Genomic DNA, 23,522 nt, shown 5'->3' on the forward strand with positions numbered 1-23,522 from the left:
GGAGGAACGTGAATGGAAAAATTGGGAATCTAATAATGATTAAAAAAAATTAGTGAATTAATTAAGAAGAGTTAAGGTGTAATTAAGTAATAAAAAATAGAATACGTTAGGTTTAAATTGATAAGTAGAAGAATGAAAGGGCAACGGAAGAGAAAAAGAGAAAATGAAACACGCGCCGAGTGTCGGCTGGGAGTGTGCTCACGCCCACGCTTATGCCATAAGCACCATTGTTTACACTTTCCTTCACTCACTCACTTAACTCACTCTCCTTCTCTTGCTATTAACTTTCCATTTGCTTCCACCCAACAAATCATTTTCTTTCACTTTCTCTCCTCTTCCCGGAAAAAACGTCCCTCCTTTTATTCTCCCTATCCCACGTACGCTCTCCATTATCCTCTCTAACAAACTCAGTACGACACCCTTCCATGGACACCGCCATGCGCACCACCAGCGTGCAACAACGCGCCCCCACAAAGAAAACCAAACCCAAGAAGAAGAACACCCCACACCCTGTCAAAGTAGTGTACATATCCAACCCCATGAAAATCAAAACCAGCGCCTCCGAGTTTCGTGCCCTCGTGCAAGAACTAACCGGCCAGGACGCCCAGTCGCCGCCTAACCCCACACGCTTCCACGCGCTCGATTCCTCCGATGATTCCTCTTCTGACAAGGTTACCAATGTTGACGACCATTTCATCCCTCTCCCAAAGGATCCCAACAATTCCGTACAACACCAGCCGCAACCCTCTTCTTCCTTTGAGGCTCCCGACGACCACGTTTTCACTCCCCAGATGATAGACAGCATTTCCTCCCTGCTTCCTGCAAGCCTATTCTATGAATCTCCCCATCTTAATTACTGGTGATACTATACCACTGATGCAGTGTAATTAATTATTACTATGATTATGTTTTTTCTTTGCTAAGGTTAAGCTCCGATTTAAATCCAAGTTAATTAATTGTCTCTCTATCTATATATCTCTATATATATATACTAATAAATGGATGGATGAGTGGTTGTTTTCAATTGTTGATTTTTGGACCCTTGATCTGTGAGAGATATATGTGCTTGTTTATATGTAATTATCGTATGTAATTACTTTATGTGACCGAGGTGACTCGATAATCTCATGATTGGTTGATTAAGTGTGACTTAATGATGCTAACTTTGGTTGATTTGAAAGTGGTTTTGGTGATCATGAAAAGGAAATTAGGGCATTGGGATGTGGGGTTTGGGAAGCTGCAGGGAATGTGCATGTTTTTTAGGTTGATTCTTATCTTGGTTGGAAGGGTTTTGCACAGAGGTTCCTCCGGCGGCTTTGTTCATTACCCTCGTGGATGGATAAGTAAGTAAGGCAACTAGGTGCAAGAATTGATTGATTTGTTTTGGTGGTTGGAATTGAATTTGATGGTAAAAAGGAGAGCTGATAGGGAAATGGGGACCCAACTCTTGAACAAGACTTCAATGACCACTTATTTTTAGTACGTTTCATGATTCTAATACTACTAGAGTTTTCTTTTGGGAGAAAACCTTTGCCCGTATACCTAATCACATCTTTCTCCTTAACTAAGATCATTTTGCTCAACTTGGTATACTGGATACAGATGCAGTGAAAAATTCCTAATTATGATTTCAATGAAGAACTGGATAAGTTCTAATCTGTACAATTGATTTTGATTAGAAGTGGGTTTCGGTTATATTTTAAATTATTTATTTAAAAAGTGATTTTGACATGATGCTTTTTAGATATTGTTAAAACAAAATCTTTCTGATATGTAACTATACAAGAGGATATAGTTTTTTATTTTTGATATTTGGTTGCTGAGATAGTAACATGATGTTAAATTAAATAATATTCATGTAAACACATACAAATCTCGGATTTACTCATTGCGAAAGGTAACAAAAAGTTGTTTTCATGTTGAAGAAGTTAAACCCAAGTTTATTTTATAATCCAAACTAAATCTTACTCACTGAGTCCTCCACGCCAGATAACCCAGCCATAAACAATTCTCCAGTTACTGTTTGTCTACAATGAGCAAACGCAAAACCGATGGTTTGAAACTGAAAGTTATATACTCCTATATATGTTAAATATCTCATCCTTTTTTATATATATAGTATGAATATTTCCTACTCTATTTCGGCATATAGTTATCGCTATATTTATATTGATGTATTTCTGCCACAGCTCTATGACATCTTCCTAAATTATGACACTTTATGAAACCAGAAAGATAAATTGTATTCTGTACAACAAAACTTCATCCAAAGAAAGAGATAAAAAGAAATAGAGAAAATTCCGAGTTAAAATACTCAATATGACAGAAAATATGAAGAAAACATAAGGTAAACGATGTTTATATATATATATATATATTTCAGTTCCAGTTGATATAGGACTTTATTCAACAAAACTCACTAAAAAACAAGTCTTTATATTATTATTATTGTTATTATTCAATATATAAGTATACATTATACATATATTTAATTTTATAATAATATGTTAAAATTATATTAAAAGTAATTTCTGATAGTATAGGTTATAGTAGCAGTATATAAAAATTAAACTCTTGTAGCTCTAACGGTTTGAAGTATCTGCAGAATCCACTTTTTGATAATTTGAATCTTATCTTGTTTTTAGTCAGTAATCAAGCTAAAGTAAATATACACCACCTAAGCTTTCTTGACTATTTATGATGCATATAATAAAAAAACCCTTACGTTGGATAATGAAACTCTTTAACGTTGTTGAAACTGGAACTGTTCTGGTATTTGTGTACTGTTAGCTTTCCAACCTTCATTTCTATTTATAGAAAATTTAGCACCAACCATATAGAACTTTGATCATGAATTACAGTGGCAAGATGAGGTAAGTAGTCACTTCAGACAGTGAGACAACATGAGTAGAGAAAGAGCCATTCAGTTTCCTCTGATGACGATTATACAATTCCATTTGGCCAAACATAGAAAAAGTGAACCCTATACATGTTCATGAATATCCTCGCACATTTCACAGTTTAATATATTTTTGAGTTTCAATCGGTGTATAATTAAAGAAGGTGTCATAATTGATCTGCATACTAATTCTTTGTTTCATGAGAACATGCTAACTAATCATCTTGTTTCTACACATTAGTTGTTTCCTCATGCTGGTAATTTTTTTGCAGTGATTTTATGATATATTATGTCTGCTATGTATGGTTTAATTTGAATTTTTGTTAAATTAAATGTGAAAGATAATATAGGATGCGAACGTCTCATCAGAAAGATTTAGAAGTAATTATATGATGGAAAGAAAAGGAGTGATGCAAACAGGACCAAATTGAAGGACAAAATTGGGTTATTTCCTGCAACTTGCATCTTCTTATGAATCCTCTCTCGTATATTGGTGGGGCGAACCTTTTTCTTCTATCTATCAACTTGCTATGAGACTCTGATCATTTTATCAGTTTATGTATGTCTTGATCGTGTGATAAGACTTTTTATGTGTCAGTTTCTGGGATGCTTCTTTTCCAACTTTTATTCCTTCAAATAACTTCTAACTTAGAATATTAGAATAAAACACTTTTAGATCTATATATACTTCAAACTGTATAATAATGTTGTCATGTTAACCACTAATTTAAAAATAAGAAAAAAAAATCTAAAAATACTATCTATAAATAATCTTAATATAAGATTTAAAAAGTTTGTGATTTACATAAAAATAAATAATTAAATTTATAGAATTACATATTTAAGATTAATAACCTATTTTATTTTATTTTATTTTTAGTTTCAGAAAATGAGTTTGTTTTACCCCTTAATTTTAAAAATGTTTCGTAAGAATATTATACAATTTTTAGTTGATGCCGCGAAAAAAGAGCTAAGCATAACTTCATTTGGGTTTCGTAAGAATATAATTATGCATTGGAAGATATATAAGAAAAATAAAACAATAATATAAGATTAAAAGGCGTGAACTCTTGCACTTGTTTACCATCAACCCATATGCTTTACTCGTTTTGTTCATTTTAAAATGTCTGAATGTACGGAAGAATTAAGTGTTTGTAAATTATTTATAACATATTAATGTACAAAAATATATGTACAATATCATAAAACATGACATATTATAAAATTGTGTTTTTAGAATTGATATGTGTATAGAATTATGAAATTAGATTATTTTAATAATAAAAGTTTGAAGTATAAATAGAATTTTACAAACAAGAGTGTCATTATCTTCTATCGCATCATCACTTTAAATTATTTTCTTTTAGAGTTTTCCATCATCTCTTTAGACTTTCTAACCCTGTATTCATTTGTTTAAAGATTGGAAACCGTTAGGATAATCTTAGAAGCGAGTTCTCCACATCTGTTTGCTTTGTTTTTGCACAAGAATAAGTTGACTTTTTGCTCTTTTCCTAATCCTTACATTTTTTTTGTGTATGTGCATTGTTCTAGTTTGCATGTGGGATCTGAGCTTTCTTTAAGAGTCTTTGCTAATAAGTGGTTCTAATGGTATGTCCTGATCATGTTTTTGTTGTTCATAAGACAAGATATAACTTCCTATATGTATTTGAATGTATTCTTAGGTTTATCGAACTATTTGGTCATCTTTCAGGTAAGAGAACATAATTGCCTTGTTTTAGAGTTGTAAATGCTTTGAGAATTTAATTTCCATGTTTGCTTTGTTGAGAATGATTGATTTTTTTTTATTGATTGGTTGTTGTAAGTTGCTTGTTGAATTAGTTAAGTTGAGTTCAATTGGAGAAATGAGAACTTGATCCATCGAGCCAAATTGGTATGTGTCCTGACATTAAAAATTGTTTTTAACTCTAGCACTAAGAAGGAAATACCAATTTCATCATTTGAATAGGTTCGCTTTTCATAAATCATTGAGTGTCAGTTCATTATGTAGGTCTAGGAGCATTTTAGCTCTTGAACGCTGAGTGTCACTTTTTACTACAGGTTTGGGACAATTTATTTTTCATGTCATTGAGTGGTGGTTAGGTGTCGTTTAGCAATAGTTTTTGCAAGAGGAATGGCGTTGAGCGCCAAAACCTTTTGTTGGGCATTAGAACTAGTCATTGAGCGCCATCTTTTGCAAAAGGTCTGCATTGAGCGCCACCTTTGAACGCTAGTATGTATGTTGTGTTTTTTTATACTATAATTTGTTTGAGATTGTACCACTGAGTGCTAAAAAAATGAGAATGCTTTAGTGTTGAGCAGTGGTAGGCCATGTCGAGCGCCACTTTTCACTACAGGTCTGGGACAATTTATTTTCCATGTCGTTGAGTGGTGGTTAGGTGTCGCGACATTTTGCAAGAGGAATGACGTTGAGCGCCAGAACTTGTTGTTGAGTGTCAGAACTTGTCGATGAGCGCATCTTTTGCGAAAGGTCTATGCTAAACGCCACCTCTAAGCACTAGCTAATGTTATGTTGCGTTTTTCTTATACTATAGCTTGTTTGAGATTGATTTATTATGGTGCTTATGTAAGTTTAAGATGTATGATTATGTTTTTATTGATGGAAAATATTATTTGAAATGTTGTGAGAGAATTTCAAGGAGAAATTATATGATGTGGTAACGTTTAGTGTATGCATTGACATATGAGGGATCAGAGTAGAGGAATCTTGAACTCTAATAACTATTCTTGCTCAAACAAAGTATAATGAGTTATGCAGTGAGAGTCGTAGGAGGTCTTAGCCATTGGATTGTTGGTCCTAGGCACGAAGGAGACTAACCTTGTAAGTGGTAAGGTGATAACGCATTTGTTATGACTCTGTATATCATAGATACCACTATAAGTGCACGCCTATGTTGGAACTCGTGTCAAAGACATGTGTTGGGATAATTGAGTTTAATGTCAACTATTTGTGTGAATATGTGAAGAGTGGTATGATATATACATGTTTAACGATAAATTGATATATTATGATATTTTTTATCAAATTTTTTGCACATTAGCTTACTCTTTTGCAATGATTACCTTAATGGTCTGATTAGATGAAGATGTTCTAGTTGATCATATGCAAGGTGAGGGTGATGCAGTATTACAGTTTAGGATAAACCATGTATAATTCTTTTCTTTTGGAAAATTGTAGTTTCAATTAATTTATATATATAATTTTCTATACTCAGCACATGCTTTTATTGATGATGGTAACATCAGTTGTATGTTTATTTATTTGCTTATTTATTATATATATATATATATAATATTTTATTTAATAGTTTTACATTATTAAATGGGATGTTACATGTATAACCGTTAATTATGAATGTACACAAGTAATTTCAGTGAAAATATTGCACATGTGTTTTTTTAATGATAAAAGAATATATTATTTTATTATTATATAATTAAATTTTATAATTTTATTGTAAGTAATTTTTATTTATTTTATAGATAATTATTTTTATTATAAATAGTTAGTTTAGTTTAGAAAGATAGTTAAATTAGAAAAAATCAGTTAATTTGAAGGCTTAAATGATCCTCATTTTTTTAGAATGTTCAATTTAGTCTTTTTGACAAACGACGTTTAAATCGTAACGGCTAAATGTCCAGTTGAGCAATCAGTCAATGACATTTCATTTATTGGCTGATATAGACGCTTTAAGATATAGTGAGTTGGATTTATGTTTTTTTAAAGTGTATTTCTGATATTTAATGAAACCCATACTTTTATGAGGGTGGATTCTCAAATTAGGGTTTTTACTTTTCTTCTCTGAAAGTCATAGTGACGTTCGAGGTTAAGCAATCTTCTTCTCAATCCGTGTGGTTGATATCTTCGTGCTTGATGAGCCAATGTTTGCTTCCCAATCATATGGAAACTTGAGTGGTTACATGTCCCAATTGTTAAGAAAATACTAGTTATATTGAACTGAAGTATGGTCATAAAAATGTGTATACAAGACATCGAAAATTCTTCATCAAAATCATCCTTACAGTAGAATTGTAGAATGATAAAAGCATTTAATGGAAGTACTGAGAATGAAGTTGTGTTGAATCCTTGCAATGGTGAAGAAGTATACAACAAGGTGAAAAACATTGATATTGTGTTTGAAAAACATCAAAAGAAGACTACTAAGAAGAACATTTGGAAGAAATGATCAATATTCTTTAATCTTCCATATTAGTGTAAGCTTGATGTACGATATTGTACAAATATGATGCATGATGAAGAAAATGATATGATAGTGTCATCAAGAATTTACTAAAAGGAAAAGGCAAAAGATGAAGTAAAAGCACGACAAGATTTAGATGACATAGATCCATTCTAAGTTATATCCACAATTAATTGGAAGACTCCTGGCCTGTCACACTCTTTCTAAAAAGAAAAACAAATTTTTTGTAAGTGTTTTAGTGTGAAAGTTTCACAAAGTTGGTATTCAAATTTTAGTTATCTTGTTTCTATGCAAAATTTAATGTTAGTTGATTTAAAGTTTTATAATTGTCATGTGTTGATGCAATAACTTTTATTAATAGTTATTTGAGTAATCTTACCTACATGCTTCTATTAGAGGTATTATAACACATTTGAGTATTCTTTTTAATGACATTTGAAATAAAGTTATTAATCATCAAGTGTTAGATGATTTGGAAAATGAGACCATCACACCATTATGTCAATTAGAAATGTATTTTTTGTCCTCATTTTTTTATAACATGGTTCATTTTTTGAGAAAAAATGAATTATGTGAATTTGAGAGATACGTGAAGGTCTTAAAGGGTTTTAAACTGAATTCCTCCTTTCTACTTCTATGTAGAATTTAGGGCATCATTCGTAAGGTTGAAGATGAATTTGAATGTGTTTTAATCACTCATTATTGAAAGGGAAAAAAACATGTCCATTTTGAAATTTACCAATAATTCATGTATATTATTATAAATAACACAAAAATAAGCAAGAATTTGAGTTATCTAATTGAATAACAGTGTTGACATTCATTAAGTTCAATTTTCCATGAATGTAATCTCTAAACGAACTTGAACCTTGCCATGAAAGGATGAAGATAATGTTCAAATATGGAAGGCCTCATCAGTGATTCTGGTTATTTTTGCATAATTTTGAATACAGATGAGTATGTTCCGATCAAAGCAGCAGCCATTCCAAGCACAGCAATTATGACACTAAGAACAACCTAAATCCCAAGAACAAATGTTAAAAGAGAATACTCTGAAAGATCAAAATTTTAGAGTAATCAACAATTATTGCAGAACCAATATAAAAGAAGGTTTCCTATCTAAAATTAATGATCAAATTAATACCCACAATATGACCTTAATATTTTCATAAACTAAATGCAGCTAAAGAAAAAAAAAAATATATTAAAGAATCATGATCAGCGAGACTCATACCTGTGTACATGTTGCGTTTTTTCCCACAATTTTCAAAAAGCATATAGATGGCAACACCACTGCCTGAAAAATATGGCAATTCTTCGTAGAAGTTTCATATTTTGTATAATAAAAACATGATCGTTAATAACACAAAAGGATAAGTTAGAGAATGCACATCGGTAAACAAACTAACTAATATTGTTTTCATGTAAAAAAGTGTTTCGAAACGTGAAAAAATTTAATATAATTGAATTAAAAATAACTTTATTTATTTATTTTTAAAATTTAGAAAGTAAAGTATATTAAAATTTTGAAAAAAAAGAAATTTTAATTTTGTATTAAATTTCAGAAACTAAAAACATATTTATTTTCATCTTGTTTTTTATGCAAATCTAAATATAGCATAAGTGTATCATTGTATTTTTCTTTTTACATCTATTGGAAGACCATCCATATTATTTTTCGTTCAATGGTGTATGCTTACCACTAGTAGACTGAGGAGAGAACCTATTAAAGCCATCACAAGCCCTGAAATAATTATAATAAATTTTGTGTTGGTCATATCTACAGTTTTTCATTAACAATTATTTGATATAAATAGATTTTTTTTTTAAAAAAAAATATAGATATAACAATTAGCAGTTTGAAATGTATTGTATACATAAAAAGTGTAATACTTACCAAAAAATGGAATCATAAAAGCGGCACAAACTGTAGATATAACCAATACTGTTCTGAGAGTAATGAAACACCAATAACTATTTGACATGCTAATCGGTAGCAACTCTTCAACGCTCCTTGCCAATGGGTTCATCATCAAAGCATATTTGTTTAAAATTAAAGAAAAGCTAAATGAAAATGTATCTTGAATGCAATCAGTCAACGTTGGATTTCAATAAAGCAAGTAATTCATTAAAAAGGATATTTTGTTAATGGGCTAATTACCTGGAGAAAAAATGGAATCTAAAATTAGAGAAAAATGTAAATTAAATTAAAAATAGCAAAACTCTACAAGATCTTAGTATCTTACTATTGTCCACAAAGCAACTTTGGAAGCCAATGCATTACGTGGTAAATTCAATGTTATCTGAGACAAAGTCCCTTCACCAAACATTAGAAATCCCATGACAGCTGAGATTCCATACACAACTGTGCATATAAGAAAACTGTAACAAAGGTACCAAAGAAGAATATAAGATTCATTCACCTTGAGAAAACATTTTACATTGTTCTTAATTGAATATTTGTGCTGAAAATAATGAAAGCAACAAATGCTTCCAAAAAGTAGAGAGATCTTAAGTTTACCTTACAATGACAGCCTTGGTAAATTCTCTTTTGTCAGCCATAGACTGATAAATGTTTGGAAAAACTGAATGTCCTGCAAAGCAAAACCCGTAGATACCAACAGCAAAAGGAATGCCACTCCAATTCACTAATGAGCCACTGTGGTGGAATCCAACATCATCTCTTGTCCCAACAAGAAAAACACACAAAATAACCAAAGTAGTAGACACAACCCCTCCAGCTGCAGAATCATCACAAATGATATTGTAAATATCTGCTAAACTTTAACATCCTTCAACCAAATGAATCTTGTTGAGTTTCGAGAACCTGAGAGATAGGAGAGTATGCGTAGATCCTTTAACCAAACAGTAGGAAGAATGATAAGTGCAGTTAAAATTCCAAACAAGTGTTTGGAGTCCAATTGGAAACTCCCCCAATCTAAGGATGTTCCGGGAAACAACCCAGAGAGGTTATCTCCTTCCAAGATGATAAACTCTACACAATATGACTGCGTTCATGAAGAGAGTTCATTCATACATATATATTGAAATATGAGAAACAATATTGATTTATATATGTATGGATGTAATGCAGTGTTAAGACTTACATATAACTCAACGTACAAAATGATCTGGTATAAACATAAAAAATAATGTTAAGAAATATTGATTAATAAAAGCACCAATGTGCATATTGAAGGCGATTGTTCTACAAAATTTATAACTGAAACCAAACAAATCCTTACTGATACAATAAGGCGACCATATCTTCCAAATGCAGCTTCTCCTATATCAGGGTAGCTAACGATACCTTCTTCGCTTTCAAAGCAGTGTTTCATAAGATCTGCTGTATAACAACATACAATTGCAAAGAAAAGCATCACAAGCATGCTTGCCCACCCAGCTTGTTTTATTGTATATGGTGTAGAAAGAAGTCCAACTCCGGCCATCACATTAATCCCTGCCCAAGTACAATTTTATCTCAAAGTTGTAATTACAAATAAGTGAACGAAGAGGGTTTGGGTATTGATAAACAAAATAACATCTTTTTGGGTACGGATCAATCATGTTGTTGGAAGTCCAACATCGATTAGAGGTAAGGCCAAATTATAATATATAAGTGAGGTGTAAACCTTACCTTATAAGTCAGTTTTGTAAGGTTGAGTTAGTCTTAAAAACCTACTTTCTAATATGATTTTAAAGCTTATCACAGTGAGTTCTAAGTAGACATTTTGACATGATGTCTTGAAAGTAAGATGCAAACCTCACCTTATAAAGGAGGAACTTTTCACCTTAGGCATTGAACTCATAATAGAACACTTGATATAACTAAGATATTCAAGTATATGGTATTAGATATGATTGACTTTACTGTTAAAGATTATCCATTCTTAAAATACCATACCGTTAAATATTGTTTGACTGAGGCTGCAACCATAACCAGTTGGTAACTCTTCAGGAATTTGCATTTGAATTGAAGCTTTCTCCCACCATGTTGATTGTCTTCTTGATATCCCTGCTTGAATGATTTCCTCACCAGATAGAAAAGAAGTCCTTTCATCATGTTCCAGCATACTCTTTGAACCACCACCGATAAAGCTTGAATAAATAACACTTGGTGCTCGTATTATTGATTCAAGATTTGGAGCGACAGATATTGTGTAAGAATCAATGGCATCTCTGTCATAAGAATAATGATAACAATAATAAGAATAAACAACAATAATGAAAAAAGAGAAGAGAGAAATAAGAGAAAAATAGTGAATGTCCTTAGTATAACGGGAAAACATAAAGCCAACATCTAGAGATAGAAAAACAGGTGAGGAACTTTATTTGGACAGCTGATATAGAGAAGCAAGGTAGTTTCACAATCAATTGGAAGTCAATTTGTACTACAAAGGATGAAGGTTGGTAGCAGGTAACGAATTTAATAGTTAAAAATAAGTCTTATCTTCTTGCGTTTGATTGTGAATTTGTCTATAGTAGTAGACTTTGGACAGTACTTGCCCATGCTCCTTTTTTAAACATAAATATGAACAAATCACTTATTTTCAATCCACTTCAATCTGGTTAGGAATAAAAGACTTTTATGATGTTATGTTAGAATACAGTTTTTGGATAGTGGGAAAGGGTGATGAAATAGTTTTTTTGGAATGATCTTTGGTGCTCTTTTGAAGATAGATTGAAGCTTGGTGTGCTACGGTTTCTTCTGTTTGGCAGAATGTCAATTGGTTCGTGCATGCAGCAATAGGTAATATTCCAGGATTGGAAGACATGTAGCAATAGGTTATATCTGCTGCATATTCCTAATTGGAAGCTGGAAGATTATGGTGTATGTTCTGCAGCAGTGTTTTTATGGTTTTGGTTGCATGGTGTTTTTTTTTCTGTTTTGTCCTCCACAGATAATTTAATTTCTTTTATTAAACCAACCTTATGTGGAACATAAGATGTAAATTAATTGTGGTCTATGTATGTTTGCTGTACATTACAAAGGAAACACGACAAATAATAAGGTTTCATGAACAGAAATGGTCCTAAAGTCGTGCATTTGCACGGATAAAATACTAGTTATGTTTAAGTTAAAAGAAAGAGATAGAAATTAGATTGGTATACCTATAAGTTTGAGGCCACTGCTGAGAAATGAAAGAAGATTCAGGGTGCGTTTTACGATGCCCCTCCTCGTCACTGTCACATTGATTACTGTGCTCACTCCTGTAATCAGGAGAATGTGTGTTATGTTCTTCGTTATCATCCCCATCGAAATCATCCATGAAAGATTCGGAGTCTCTTCTGTTGTGGGCCATTCTCAGAATTTCACAGTAATGCAACTAAATTTTTGCAACAAGACCAATATTTCTTTATATCTTTTCTGTTACTGATATCATTATTCGATATTCACTCGGCAACAAGGATCCGAAGATTTGTATAGTGTTTTTTTTTTTCTTGTATTAATAAATGGTAATGCGACCAGGAGATGAAAAGAATTGGAAATAATGATGACAATTGACTTAGATGTTTGTATGTCTCTGCTTCTAATGATGAAGAACGATCTAAAAAGTTGAAGGAAAGAAAGGTGGTAAAAGGCATAGATATGAAGGATGCATAATAGATGCAGTGTGAAGCGGAAGGAAAAAGGAAGGAACCCACATAGCCAATATCTGACATGTGTCAACAAGTGTTTTTAGCATCCTGCATACAAAGTTTCCGGGAAACAAGCTTAATCCAAGGAACATTCATTTGCTTATTATTTTCAATTACTTTTATGCATTACTTTACAATATTGTTGTTACTATTATTATTATTAATATTATAAATAATATTAATCTTATTATTATAATTAATATTACTATTGTTAATATTGGTCTCAACTTACAGGATATGATTGAGAGTGGCGTGCTCATGAATCCATTTGGATCGGCTTTCAGACAAAATCCATCTCATCAAAAAATAAACCAACATGAGGTTGCTGTAGTTTGAATTTCCTTTTTCTTAATATCTAAATGCACTTGGATTAGAGTGTATAATTAATGTTTAAATATTGGAATACAATACTTTCTTAGTTTCAAAATATCAAAGTAAATATACACACAAACCCCACGTATGTAAGACACATAACTTCCAATTTTGTATTTGTTTTCTTTGAATATATATATATATATATATATATATATATATATATATATATATATTATTGTTGGGATGTGGAAAAATGGAAAGAAATTATAAAGAGATTGTGATTCATTAAGGGATTAAAGATTATAATAAAGTAAATTATATAGTTGATAATTACACTTTAGGGAAGGTGATCGATTTAAAGCTAAACATTATGAAGATTGAGATAAGAAGGTTGATGATGCTTAAAAGTTATTGGAATGGTGTTAGTGAAGGCTAATGTTGCTTTCAAAATCAGTCCAAGTTATTAAAAATGTGATCATATTCTGAGTATTTAAGATTGTATGTCTTCTCGTTGTAACTTATAAACTCGAGTTTTGTTTACTTTCTTCTCCATGGGTTTGGTAAGTCAGAAAGAAGGAGAAGGTATGAAATTAGACACTGTTTTAGTAAACAGGATTTATGTAACAGTAGGTTATGAGAGAAGCACGTATTAATTAGACATTACTAGAGTATAAGTAATATGATAAGTGATGCTCCCCTGAAATAGATTGTGTGAATGAGTATGATGATGTAATCACAATCGAAATTGAAGTCGTTCAGTTAATGACTAGTGAGAAAATCTTTTTAGAAAATTCCAAAGGTATAGTGAAATGATTTTGGTTGAAAAATATATAATAGTCCTTTGGATAGAGTAATATAGGTTTAGGTGATCCAATTTTCAGAATCAAAAATTTTTGTTGTTGAAGAGAATGTAAGACTTATGAAAATATTTATCTTAATAAATAATAATAACTTTTATAATATATTTTAGTTTTTTTGCATGAAGAGGAAAGCTTTTGGAAGGCTACAGGGAACAATGAAGCTAACTCTCTTCTTGGTGCATGATAAATGTATATTTTAAGTATATGATTTTGACATATAGTAAAACTTTAATTTTCATTTTGTTTATAGCTAGTTTAACTCCAAATTTTGATATATGATTTTAGAGATAGGAATGCAGATGAATCTGAAACCAATGATTGACGAGAGAGAAGATTAATATGAGAGTTTTATTTAAATATTATCTAATGAAAATTTATAATGGTAATGTCAAAATTTATGAGATTAATGTATAAATGGAAATCAATATTTTTCATAATAAATAAAATGAAAAATTTCTCCATGACACTTTACATTATATAACCTTATATTTCATTTTAAAATATTTTCATTCAATTTAAAAAAAAAAAAAGGTAATATATTTTTAATTGGACATCGCACTTTTTATTATGTTAATTATCATACTAAGAAAATATATATATATATATATATATATATATATATATATATATATATATATATANCTCTCTCTATGGAATGTGTACATTTATGAAAATAACATATATAATATATATAAAAATATATATATATATATATATATATATATATATATATATATATATATATATAAACTATAATATCTTTTATCAATATCTCAAAGCCTAATGCCAGAATAATAAAATAAATATCATAAAAAGTATAATGGTTAAAATAAACTGTGCAATGTAAAAATATCAAAAAATTAAATTAAATTAAACTTATTTTTATCATTTTTAATTTTTTTTAATAAAAAGTAACAATAAAAAATTATCTTATGTAAAAGTAAAATAAAATTATACTTTGAGAGAAAAAGATAGAAATAGTTATAACTGATGATTAATGGGCTTTGAAATTAATAGTTATGCCTAACATGTATTATATAAAAAGAAAAAGAAATATTTTACTTCATGTAAAAAACATTAAAAAGTCATTTGACTAAGATAAAGTCAAAATAAATATAAAAAGGTTAAAAATTAGCATTTAAAGGCATTACTCGAATATATCTTTTGTTTTTCATTTCGAAATACGAGAATGATGAATTTGCTTTTAAAAAGGTGTAACTAATTTCTTTTACTCTAATGGCAATTGTTAAATAGATTTAAGTCTAACAAATGTCGAGAAAAAAAAAAAAGTCAAACATCGTAAGAGTGTTTATAATGTTTGTTTCTTTTACTTTACATATTAAAGTATCAGTGACCATGAATCTTTTATCTCTAATCCATTACACAATCAATTTTAAAAAAGAAAAAGTCTCCTTAATAACTTTTTTTTATATGTGCTAGTCTATAATTTGTATGTTCCAAATATTTTTTTAAACATAAATTCAAACATACCAATAAAATAATAATATATATAATAATATATGTTCTGTTATTAAAAAATTATTAAAAAGAATTGTGAAAATATTATTCTCCTTTCAAAAACATTTGTTTTTATTCTCCTTTCAAAAACACTTAACTTTATGTTTGAGACGCATAAAAAATGGCTGACTCCACAAGACAATATTATTTTGTCTTGTTCAAATTTTATTGAGTCTTCTGGCAGTCATATATAAGTGGTTTAAGATGAATACTGGTGAGAGCAACAAGTCAAGAATTTTATACTCAACGAATAGTATTCATTTCTTGGGAAATAAATTTACATATTCTCTCTCTCTTGTCCTATTTTATATATATATATATTAGGTTTGCTTATAACCTAAGAGATGCAATGTTCTCTTCCCACCATGCAAGTTTTATTGCAGCTTTTTTTCTACATAAAAGGTCATGAAATGTTGTTTCTTTTTATGTGTATATATATACCTCTGCAACATCAACCTCATTGTCTTAACTCACATCCTTCAAACCAAAGACAGAGAAAAAGATGGGCCTGTCTCTGCATAAACTTGCACCAGGTTCCACATTCAACTTCTTTTCTTATTCTTTGAAAAACATTTTAACATGTCATATTTATCTCACCTTTTGTTCTGCTTTTTCTTATTAGTCTCATGTTTTGTGGCTCTATATGCATATTCATGTTCTTACATCAATTATAATCTCTTTTTTTCTGAAAATTTGAGACAGGGGCTGATCAAAAAAAGCTTAAAGAACTTGAACCTATTATAGAAGAAGGGTATGAAAAATTGGTCCAAGAGAAAGACCCCGTGGAATTCCCAGTTTTTTACCGAGCAGTATGCGAGATTGTCGAGTACTTAACCATTTTCGTATCAAAAGCTTGTCAAATTATTCTTTAATTAATTATGCTATGTGTAACACTTTTCTCTGTCACAAATTTTTGCGTTATGTTCTGTCAGGAAACTCAATGAAAAACTCGGAAATACGCAGATTAAACTTCCGGCGACCAAGGATTTAGAGACAGAATTCAGTGTAAGTGCATACGGATGATTTAGCCAGCTTACTTCTACAAGAAAATATGCTTGTACAATCTTTCTTGCAACACTGTTACTATTATGAAATTTTTAATTCAATAAACAATAAACAAATTCAATATATATAATTGTATTGATTTTTAATTAATCTTTTGTTGTTTAGCTTATGTGCATTAGTTTGATATGATGATACTATATAACAATCAGCGGCTAAATGACATATTTACAAGAAGAATTTATTTTTCAGATGCACGAAATTCTTTGAAATTTATTTATATTTTAGCATTGGATTATTTTCTATATCTGTGTTGGAAAGGGATATGTTAAAAAAGTTGATTAAAAATTGCAATTCACAGTGTTTCTCTTTTGATAGATAATTTTAGGTAGCTTATATAGTAGACTATAGCAGTTTAGGTTGTGTTGAATTAACAGTGTTGATTGTTGTTTGCTTTAATGGGAAATGTAGAAGCGTGAAAAGAGTACAGATGGGAAAAAGAAGGCACTGACAAAAACAGAATTCCAGGAGATAATGAAAAATTTGGTGAAGACATCAGGATTCACTGGAATAGGAGCAAAGGAAGCAATCTTGTGCATTTTTGGTGTTCCATTGGCTGCTCTGTTGATAAAGCAGAAAGTGATGCCAGAAGCAGTTCGTGATGAATTTTTCATTCCAGGAGTAACTTCTGCAACAGTTTTCACCCTTGCTGCTCTCAACAAGATTTGATATATATATTATACACCCACCAACATTTGTGTTATTGCATTACTCTCTACTTTTGCAACTTCATTACTTCAATGTATCTATGCAGCATTTCATAGGTTCCATGATTTCATCCTCACCTCTCTCTGCATTTCAGTCTAGGATACTGGAATTAATGAGTCCTAATTGTTGGAATGTCGGAATGGTTAAATAGCTATTCTCATGTTCGAATGTTCATCACTGAATTAATCTAACTTAAACAGAAAAGGCTAAACCAAAAGTTTGAAAGAAAAATAAAATCAGAAAAATAAAGGTGAAAGTCTTTTCTTTGTAGTTTTAAATTTTTCAAAATCTAAAACTACTTTTAAGTTTTCAGTTTGTAAAATTATTTCTTTTTATTAGCTTTGAGAACTTGTCAATCTAATAATATTCTTTTGAATTGCTGTATAAAAAAAAATGTAAAACTCTTTACATAATGTGTTGAAAGAATTTAGAGTGAAGGCATAACAGAGAAGAAAAGAAACATTTTATGTTTTCACAAGCTTAGTTCAAAATAGATTATGAAAGATCGAATAGAGATAAAAGAAACTAAAATATAATATGTTTAATATTTAAAGTTCAAGTCTTACATGAATTTAGACAGAACTAGTAACAAATTTGATGCAGGTTCTAAACTATAGCATAAAAATCTCAGATTCAGTTCGTGATTTTGGAATTTTTTGTGAATTAAATTGGATTAAGTGTTGATTGGATCGAAACAAAGAAAAATAATGTTGACTTAATTATACTACTATGCATTGAGCTATTGACCCTTTTTATTTCACATGGACTACTTATATATCGAGCATAATGTTATAGCGTCTTCAATATCCATTAAAACTATACATGGTTGAAGAGTAACTCAAGCTGGATATCTGAGAGCATATGCTGCTATCAGCGGTAACTCCATTTTCATTTTACATTTGTCACATAAAATGTAGTTGTAGATTATCAACATTTAAAAAATATACAATTGTGATAGTGAAAACATTCTGCACTAATGGTTCTGATAAGTCAAAATATGTGCAGCTATGTACACTTGAAGTTGTAACTTAATCAGAAAACAGTGAAATTCTATGGCTACTTCCTATATACTTTATAATGAAAAGAAAAAAAGATGAACCATTGCCAATCTTTGTCCTTTAATCAAATCGAAACATTAATTACCAATGGTTGGACAGTGATTGCGCACATTAAACAAACACAAATTGGAAAATCTGTTAAATATAGGCTAAAAATAGCATGCAAACAACTTGATTTTAGCACCAGTCTCATTTGTGTCATGGCTCTTAGAGATTGTAGGAGATGTGACCCACAGGAACATGAATTTTTCAATGTTCCATTCAAAAATATCAAAACATACCTTCATGAATCAATCACACGGCACGTGCACCAAATTAAGGACAGGTCCTCTAACTTACTTTGCAAGTGACAGCTGTCAGGAGTTTGACACAGTTTGAGGGGCATCGTGCATCTCCTGTAACATCAACATGTCTCCGAACTCTATGGAAATTAACATGCCAAGAAACAAAAAAGCCTGCGACAACATCCGAGACGGTTTTGGTTCATCAGAAACAAAAAACATCAGAATGGCCGCTTCATCGATAGCCTCCTTTGCATGTTACACAAATTATTGCATGTTTTCCAAGGATGCATAAAAAAAAATCATTCTCTGAATGTATTTGAATACGTGGGGTGTCCGTGAATATTATTAATAAGTACCAAATGTGAGGATATAAGGAAGATAGGAGAGAGCAAAATGATTGGAAAAGATAGCGGTGTGATGAAGGCATGGGAGGCAACGATGAGAAAGACACATGCAGTTGCGAAGAAGCGTGCTAACAGTATATTTGGGACGATATCATTGGCACAGGTAACGGAAGAAGAAGATAACCAGGATGATTGTGAGGAGGAAGATGAGAATGAGAACGAGGTATTTGAGGTATACCTTGAAGAGAAGGTTCTACCTAATGGGGATTACTACACGGGGGAATGGGCAAATAACTTCCCACATGGACTGGGGAAATACCTGTGGACGGATGGGTGCATGTACGTTGGAGATTGGTACAAAGGGAAGACAAAGGGAAAGGGTAGGTTCAGTTGGCCTTCAGGAGCAACATATGAAGGGGAGTTCAAGGGTGGTTACATGTGTGGGACAGGGACTTACACAGGGTGTAGTGGGGAAACTTATAAGGGGCACTGGGAACTGAACTTGAAACATGGTCATGGTTTTAAGAGTTATGCGAATGGGGATTGGTTTGATGGAGAGTGGAAGAGGGGTTTGCAAGATGGGGAGGGGAGGTATGAGTGGAAAGATGACAGCCACTATATGGGGGAATGGAGGAATGGGAGTATTTGTGGTAAAGGGTCATTTGTTTGGGCTAATGGGAATAAGTTTGAAGGGTTTTGGGAAGATGGTGTGCCAAAGGGGAATGGGATTTTCAGGTGGGCGGATGGAAGTTCTTATGAGGGGAATTTCAGCAAGGATGGGAAGGATCCGAATGGGACATACCATCCAAGTGAATCAGAAGAGGGGGAGGGTCATAGTAATTGGGATCCTCAAGAGTTGTATAGTGAGTTGAGTGGGTATTTGGTTTGCCCTGGAGATAAGGTTCAGGTTATGCCATCACAGAAGAGGCTTGCAGTTTGGAGGTCTACAAAGACTGGGGAGAGTGCTAAAAATAGGAGAATGTCAGTGGATGGAAGGGTAAGCATTGGCTTGGACAGAACAGCTGATAGGTTGCAAACGTTGGATGGTGGGGAGAGTGATGGCAGTGCTAAAACTCCAACCATGGGGAGTGATCTCGAGGAAGACTTGACTGCTTTACGTGTAGAAGATCCTGCTGAAAATTTGGCTCAACTCCAACCTCTCAAAGCACCCAAGAAGTCCAAGAGGCAGGGAGAGACCATTTGCAAAGGACACAAAAATTATGAGCTCATGCTCAATTTGCAGCTCGGACTCAGGTCTGTGTTCTTGTTCTTAAATTTTTCATAATTTCAGGCTCTCTCATTGCTTTCTTTCTTTTTTTCTCCTGCTTATGACTTTGCAAATATTTTATATTTTATAATTTCTTCAACTTCATAGGCATTCTATTGCAAGGCCCGCTCCCACAGCATCACTTGATCTGAAGCCTGCAGCTTTTGATCCTAAGGAGAAAGTGTGGACAAGATTTCCACCCGAAGGATCCAAATATACTCCACCACATCCATCTTGTGACTTTAAATGGAAGGACTATTGCCCGGTAGTTTTTAGGTCAGCCATATTATTAATTAATCTGTTCTTCCTGTTAGTTATTCTGCGCATATAATCAAGTCATCCTATTAACACATTTATGACATTTCCTTTTGTCATTACGCTAATATGTGGTTCCCTCTTCCATAAACCAGTTTAATACTGAGTTTAACTTAGATATATATTCAATGACATTACATGTAATCAAAGTGAGAAAAAAAAAATGGTAGAATTCCACCAAAACTAAGCTATATTCAAGTAGTTAGATGTAGTTACTGAATGAGATTAACGCTCATAGATTGCACTCTGTCTTCAGAACTCTTAGGAAGCTATTCATGGTGGATCCAGCTGATTACATGTTATCCTTATGTGGAAATGATGCCCTTCGCGAACTTTCCTCTCCTGGAAAAAGTGGCAGCTTCTTTTACTTGACCAATGACGACAAATACATGATTAAGACAATGAAGAAAGCTGAAGTGAAAGTGAGTTCAACTCTGATCTTTCCGTATTTGAAATTTCTCAGGAACCATGATACATTTCTTAAAATTTGGCCCTGCTTGATTTGTGTTCAGGTTCTATTGAGACTTCTTCCATCCTATTACAATCACTTTCGAGACTACAAAAATACTCTTTTGACAAAGTATTATGGCCTGCATTGTGTGAAGTTAAATGGACCTATTCAGAAGAAGGTACATTCATATTGTTAGTGTCAACACACGAAATCCCTTCTAACAGAAATTTGTATGAAACAGCGATGACTCGTTTGCTTCGTTTCCAGATTAAACTTTGAATATATTTTATGTTGTACATACTTCAAACTTTTAGCATTGACTTAACTAGTGTTTATTCTTGTATGAAAATAGGTATTTCTGTGAAGTTTCTATAGTTTGAGTATAATAAGCTTCTTAATATGTTTGGTTTTCCAGGTTCGGTTTATCATAATGGGCAACCTCTTCAGTTCTGAGTTTATCACCCATAGACGCTACGATCTGAAGGGTTCTTCACTTGGACGCACCTCAGATAAGCCTGAGACAGAAATTAGTGAAACCACTATACTTAAGGATCTTGATCTTAATTTCATATTTCAACTGGAGAAGTCAAACTTTGAAGAATTTTGCAGGTGATAAGGACTGTAATACCTTAGTGAATCAACATTAGTTTCGCAGTTTTAATTCATTGTGTTATGTCAAATTAAACTAAGCATATATTTTGTTCTGCAGACAAGTTGATTTGGACTGTGAGATTCTTGAACAGGAGGGAGTTATGGACTATAGTCTTCTGGTGGGCATTTATTTCAAAGATATTTCGCCAGACGGGGAAATTATTCCTATACAATCTCGAACTCCTGCTGGTAATTTTCTTAGCCTAAACGAAGTATGTCTAACCTTATATTTAAATAAATGTGTGTGTATATAAGCTTTGACAACCCAATGAAGACCATTTCTCTCTCCAACTTCAGGTGATTTAGAAAATGAAGGAACTCCCGATACCACAAGTGAAGCCAAAGATGAACCTCCTTCTGATCCTTCTAGGTGAATGTTTGTTTAAAGTTGTTTTATCATACAAAAATATACTGTTATATGGATTTAGCCTTATATACTACGTTAAGAATGTATAGTATATATAAGATTTTAACATTTTCTGTCATTGTCTAATGTTGCTTTCTATGTTATCTATGTGACAAATGTATATATCCAAGAATTTATCACTCCTTCACGATTAAAAGCTCAAATATGGTTGTCTGTGTCCATCTGGGTATCTGCAGTGTGAAGTTGGGTGTGAACATGCCAGCAAGGGTTGAAAGGACGGTGAGAAGAAGTGGTTGTGAATTACAGCTTATAGGAGAACCAATTGGAGAGTTCTATAATGTTTCGTTGACTTTTGGTATCATAGACATACTTCAAGACTATGACATTAGCAAGAAGCTTGAGCATGCCTACAAATCCATTCAATATGACCCGACTTCAATATCAGCCGTTGATCCTATACAATATTCAAGGCGTTTTCGTGATTTCATACTTAGAGTATTCACTGAAAACTCTTGAAAGGTATACATGGTTCTTTCATTTCCTTATGAGTGCAGCATGGTTGCAAATATCCACTGCAGAAATAGCAACGTTGGGAAGGGAAATTTTGTTTATACAATAGAGATTAAGATGATTTTGGACACTAATTGAACCCTATTCTTTATTGTACCTTCTTAATTTCCTACATTCTTTGTATAGTTGGGACGTACAGTATAAATAGCGTAAGTGAATACATGATGGATAACACTGTAACAAGAGCGACTATGTATGTGCATTTTGTAGCTAGAATATATTACTGTATCGTTTATTAGTAATTCTTTTCTAAGAGATGACATGGAATTCCTATCTGATTGGAATGTATATACTAAATGGATCAATGTATATGTTTACTATTTTTGCTTCTCTCGCTTCTGATTGATGTCATAGGGTTTTTCTGTCAGAACAAGGTTGTCACGTGTACTTGTAAACTCAACTTCTAGATTCTCATGAGAGTGAGAGTCACCATGAATATAATATCATACCATCAACATTTCAACACCACAATTTATGGAAATAATAAACCATAAATTTGTAATTCTAAAGTTTTATAGTAAATGACTATTATATAATTAATAAGAAACTACGTTTAAATAGATATGTTCATGCAATTACAAAAAGTAGTATCTTGAGGAAATATCTATTAAATAACTAAAATTGAATAAATGTTTTCAAATTTTGTCTTCAATTATCTAATGACATTATTCCTAAAATTATTATGATCACTGCCAAATTGTTTTCTCATGTATATATAAAGAATGTTATGATGAAAAAAAAAATATTAGCAATAACATCTCAAAATATATAATATAAACTATATAATAGAGTCATCACATGCATGATAAGATGGTACAATCATCCAACTATAATATAAAATACTATCTAAAGTTATATAACACAGCATCTTCTCCCTCCAAAATAATCATAAAAATTTGAAACTTTATATACAAGTGACTAACCAAAACTATATATAAATCTATCTTAGCACTAACTACTCCAGAGCGTCTTTCCCCTCCAGTGCTTGCTCCA

The 23,522-nt window shown here is 31.8% G+C and overlaps 4 protein-coding genes across 7 annotated transcripts; 3 read left to right on the forward strand and 1 right to left on the reverse strand.

Moving 5' to 3' along the window:
• Positions 1-224: 224 nt before the first annotated feature.
• LOC106752550 (sigma factor binding protein 2, chloroplastic) lies at positions 225-1,024 on the forward strand. Its single transcript, XM_014634251.2, has one exon. The coding sequence runs from the start codon at positions 426-428 to the stop codon at positions 861-863; it is 438 nt and encodes a 145-aa protein (XP_014489737.1). The 5' UTR covers positions 225-425; the 3' UTR covers positions 864-1,024.
• Positions 1,025-8,046: 7,022 nt separating this feature from the next.
• LOC106752525 (amino acid transporter AVT1A-like) lies at positions 8,047-12,422 on the reverse strand. The gene is made up of 12 exons (XM_014634222.1): positions 12,232-12,422; positions 11,024-11,298; positions 10,365-10,579; positions 10,227-10,250; positions 9,947-10,127; positions 9,641-9,860; positions 9,366-9,501; positions 9,264-9,280; positions 9,017-9,165; positions 8,820-8,863; positions 8,354-8,416; positions 8,047-8,136 (listed from the first exon to the last, which is right to left on the reverse strand). Exons 1-12 carry the CDS (start codon positions 12,420-12,422, stop codon positions 8,047-8,049), a joined length of 1,605 nt encoding a protein of 534 aa, XP_014489708.1.
• A 3,403-nt stretch (positions 12,423-15,825) lies between these two features.
• LOC106752558 lies at positions 15,826-17,382 on the forward strand. Of its 2 annotated transcripts, none has more exons than XM_022777165.1 (4): positions 15,826-15,985; positions 16,151-16,278; positions 16,385-16,457; positions 16,926-17,382. In XM_022777165.1, exons 1-4 carry the CDS (start codon positions 15,863-15,865, stop codon positions 17,181-17,183), a joined length of 582 nt encoding a protein of 193 aa, XP_022632886.1. In that variant the 5' UTR covers positions 15,826-15,862; the 3' UTR covers positions 17,184-17,382. The 2 variants fall into 2 exon arrangements, with proteins under 2 accessions (XP_022632886.1, XP_014489744.1); XM_014634258.2 differs by having other exon boundaries at positions 15,875-15,985; positions 16,155-16,278.
• A 1,342-nt stretch (positions 17,383-18,724) lies between these two features.
• LOC106752562 (phosphatidylinositol 4-phosphate 5-kinase 5-like) lies at positions 18,725-22,475 on the forward strand. Of its 3 annotated transcripts, none has more exons than XM_014634264.2 (8): positions 18,725-20,162; positions 20,284-20,451; positions 20,747-20,912; positions 21,003-21,119; positions 21,357-21,550; positions 21,651-21,781; positions 21,890-21,964; positions 22,189-22,475. In XM_014634264.2, the coding sequence occupies exons 1-8, from the start codon at positions 18,958-18,960 to the stop codon at positions 22,473-22,475; spliced, it is 2,343 nt and encodes a 780-aa protein (XP_014489750.1). In that variant the 5' UTR covers positions 18,725-18,957. The 3 variants fall into 3 exon arrangements, with proteins under 3 accessions (XP_014489750.1, XP_014489751.1, XP_022632887.1); XM_014634265.2 differs by having other exon boundaries at positions 21,890-21,962; positions 22,196-22,475; XM_022777166.1 differs by lacking the exon at positions 21,890-21,964 and having other exon boundaries at positions 21,651-21,836; positions 22,157-22,475.
• Positions 22,476-23,522: the final 1,047 nt, after the last annotated feature.

This window comes from Vigna radiata, unplaced genomic scaffold (assembly GCF_000741045.1).
Source record: "Vigna radiata var. radiata cultivar VC1973A unplaced genomic scaffold, Vradiata_ver6 scaffold_154, whole genome shotgun sequence".
Lineage (NCBI taxonomy): Eukaryota > Viridiplantae > Streptophyta > Magnoliopsida > Fabales > Fabaceae > Vigna > Vigna radiata.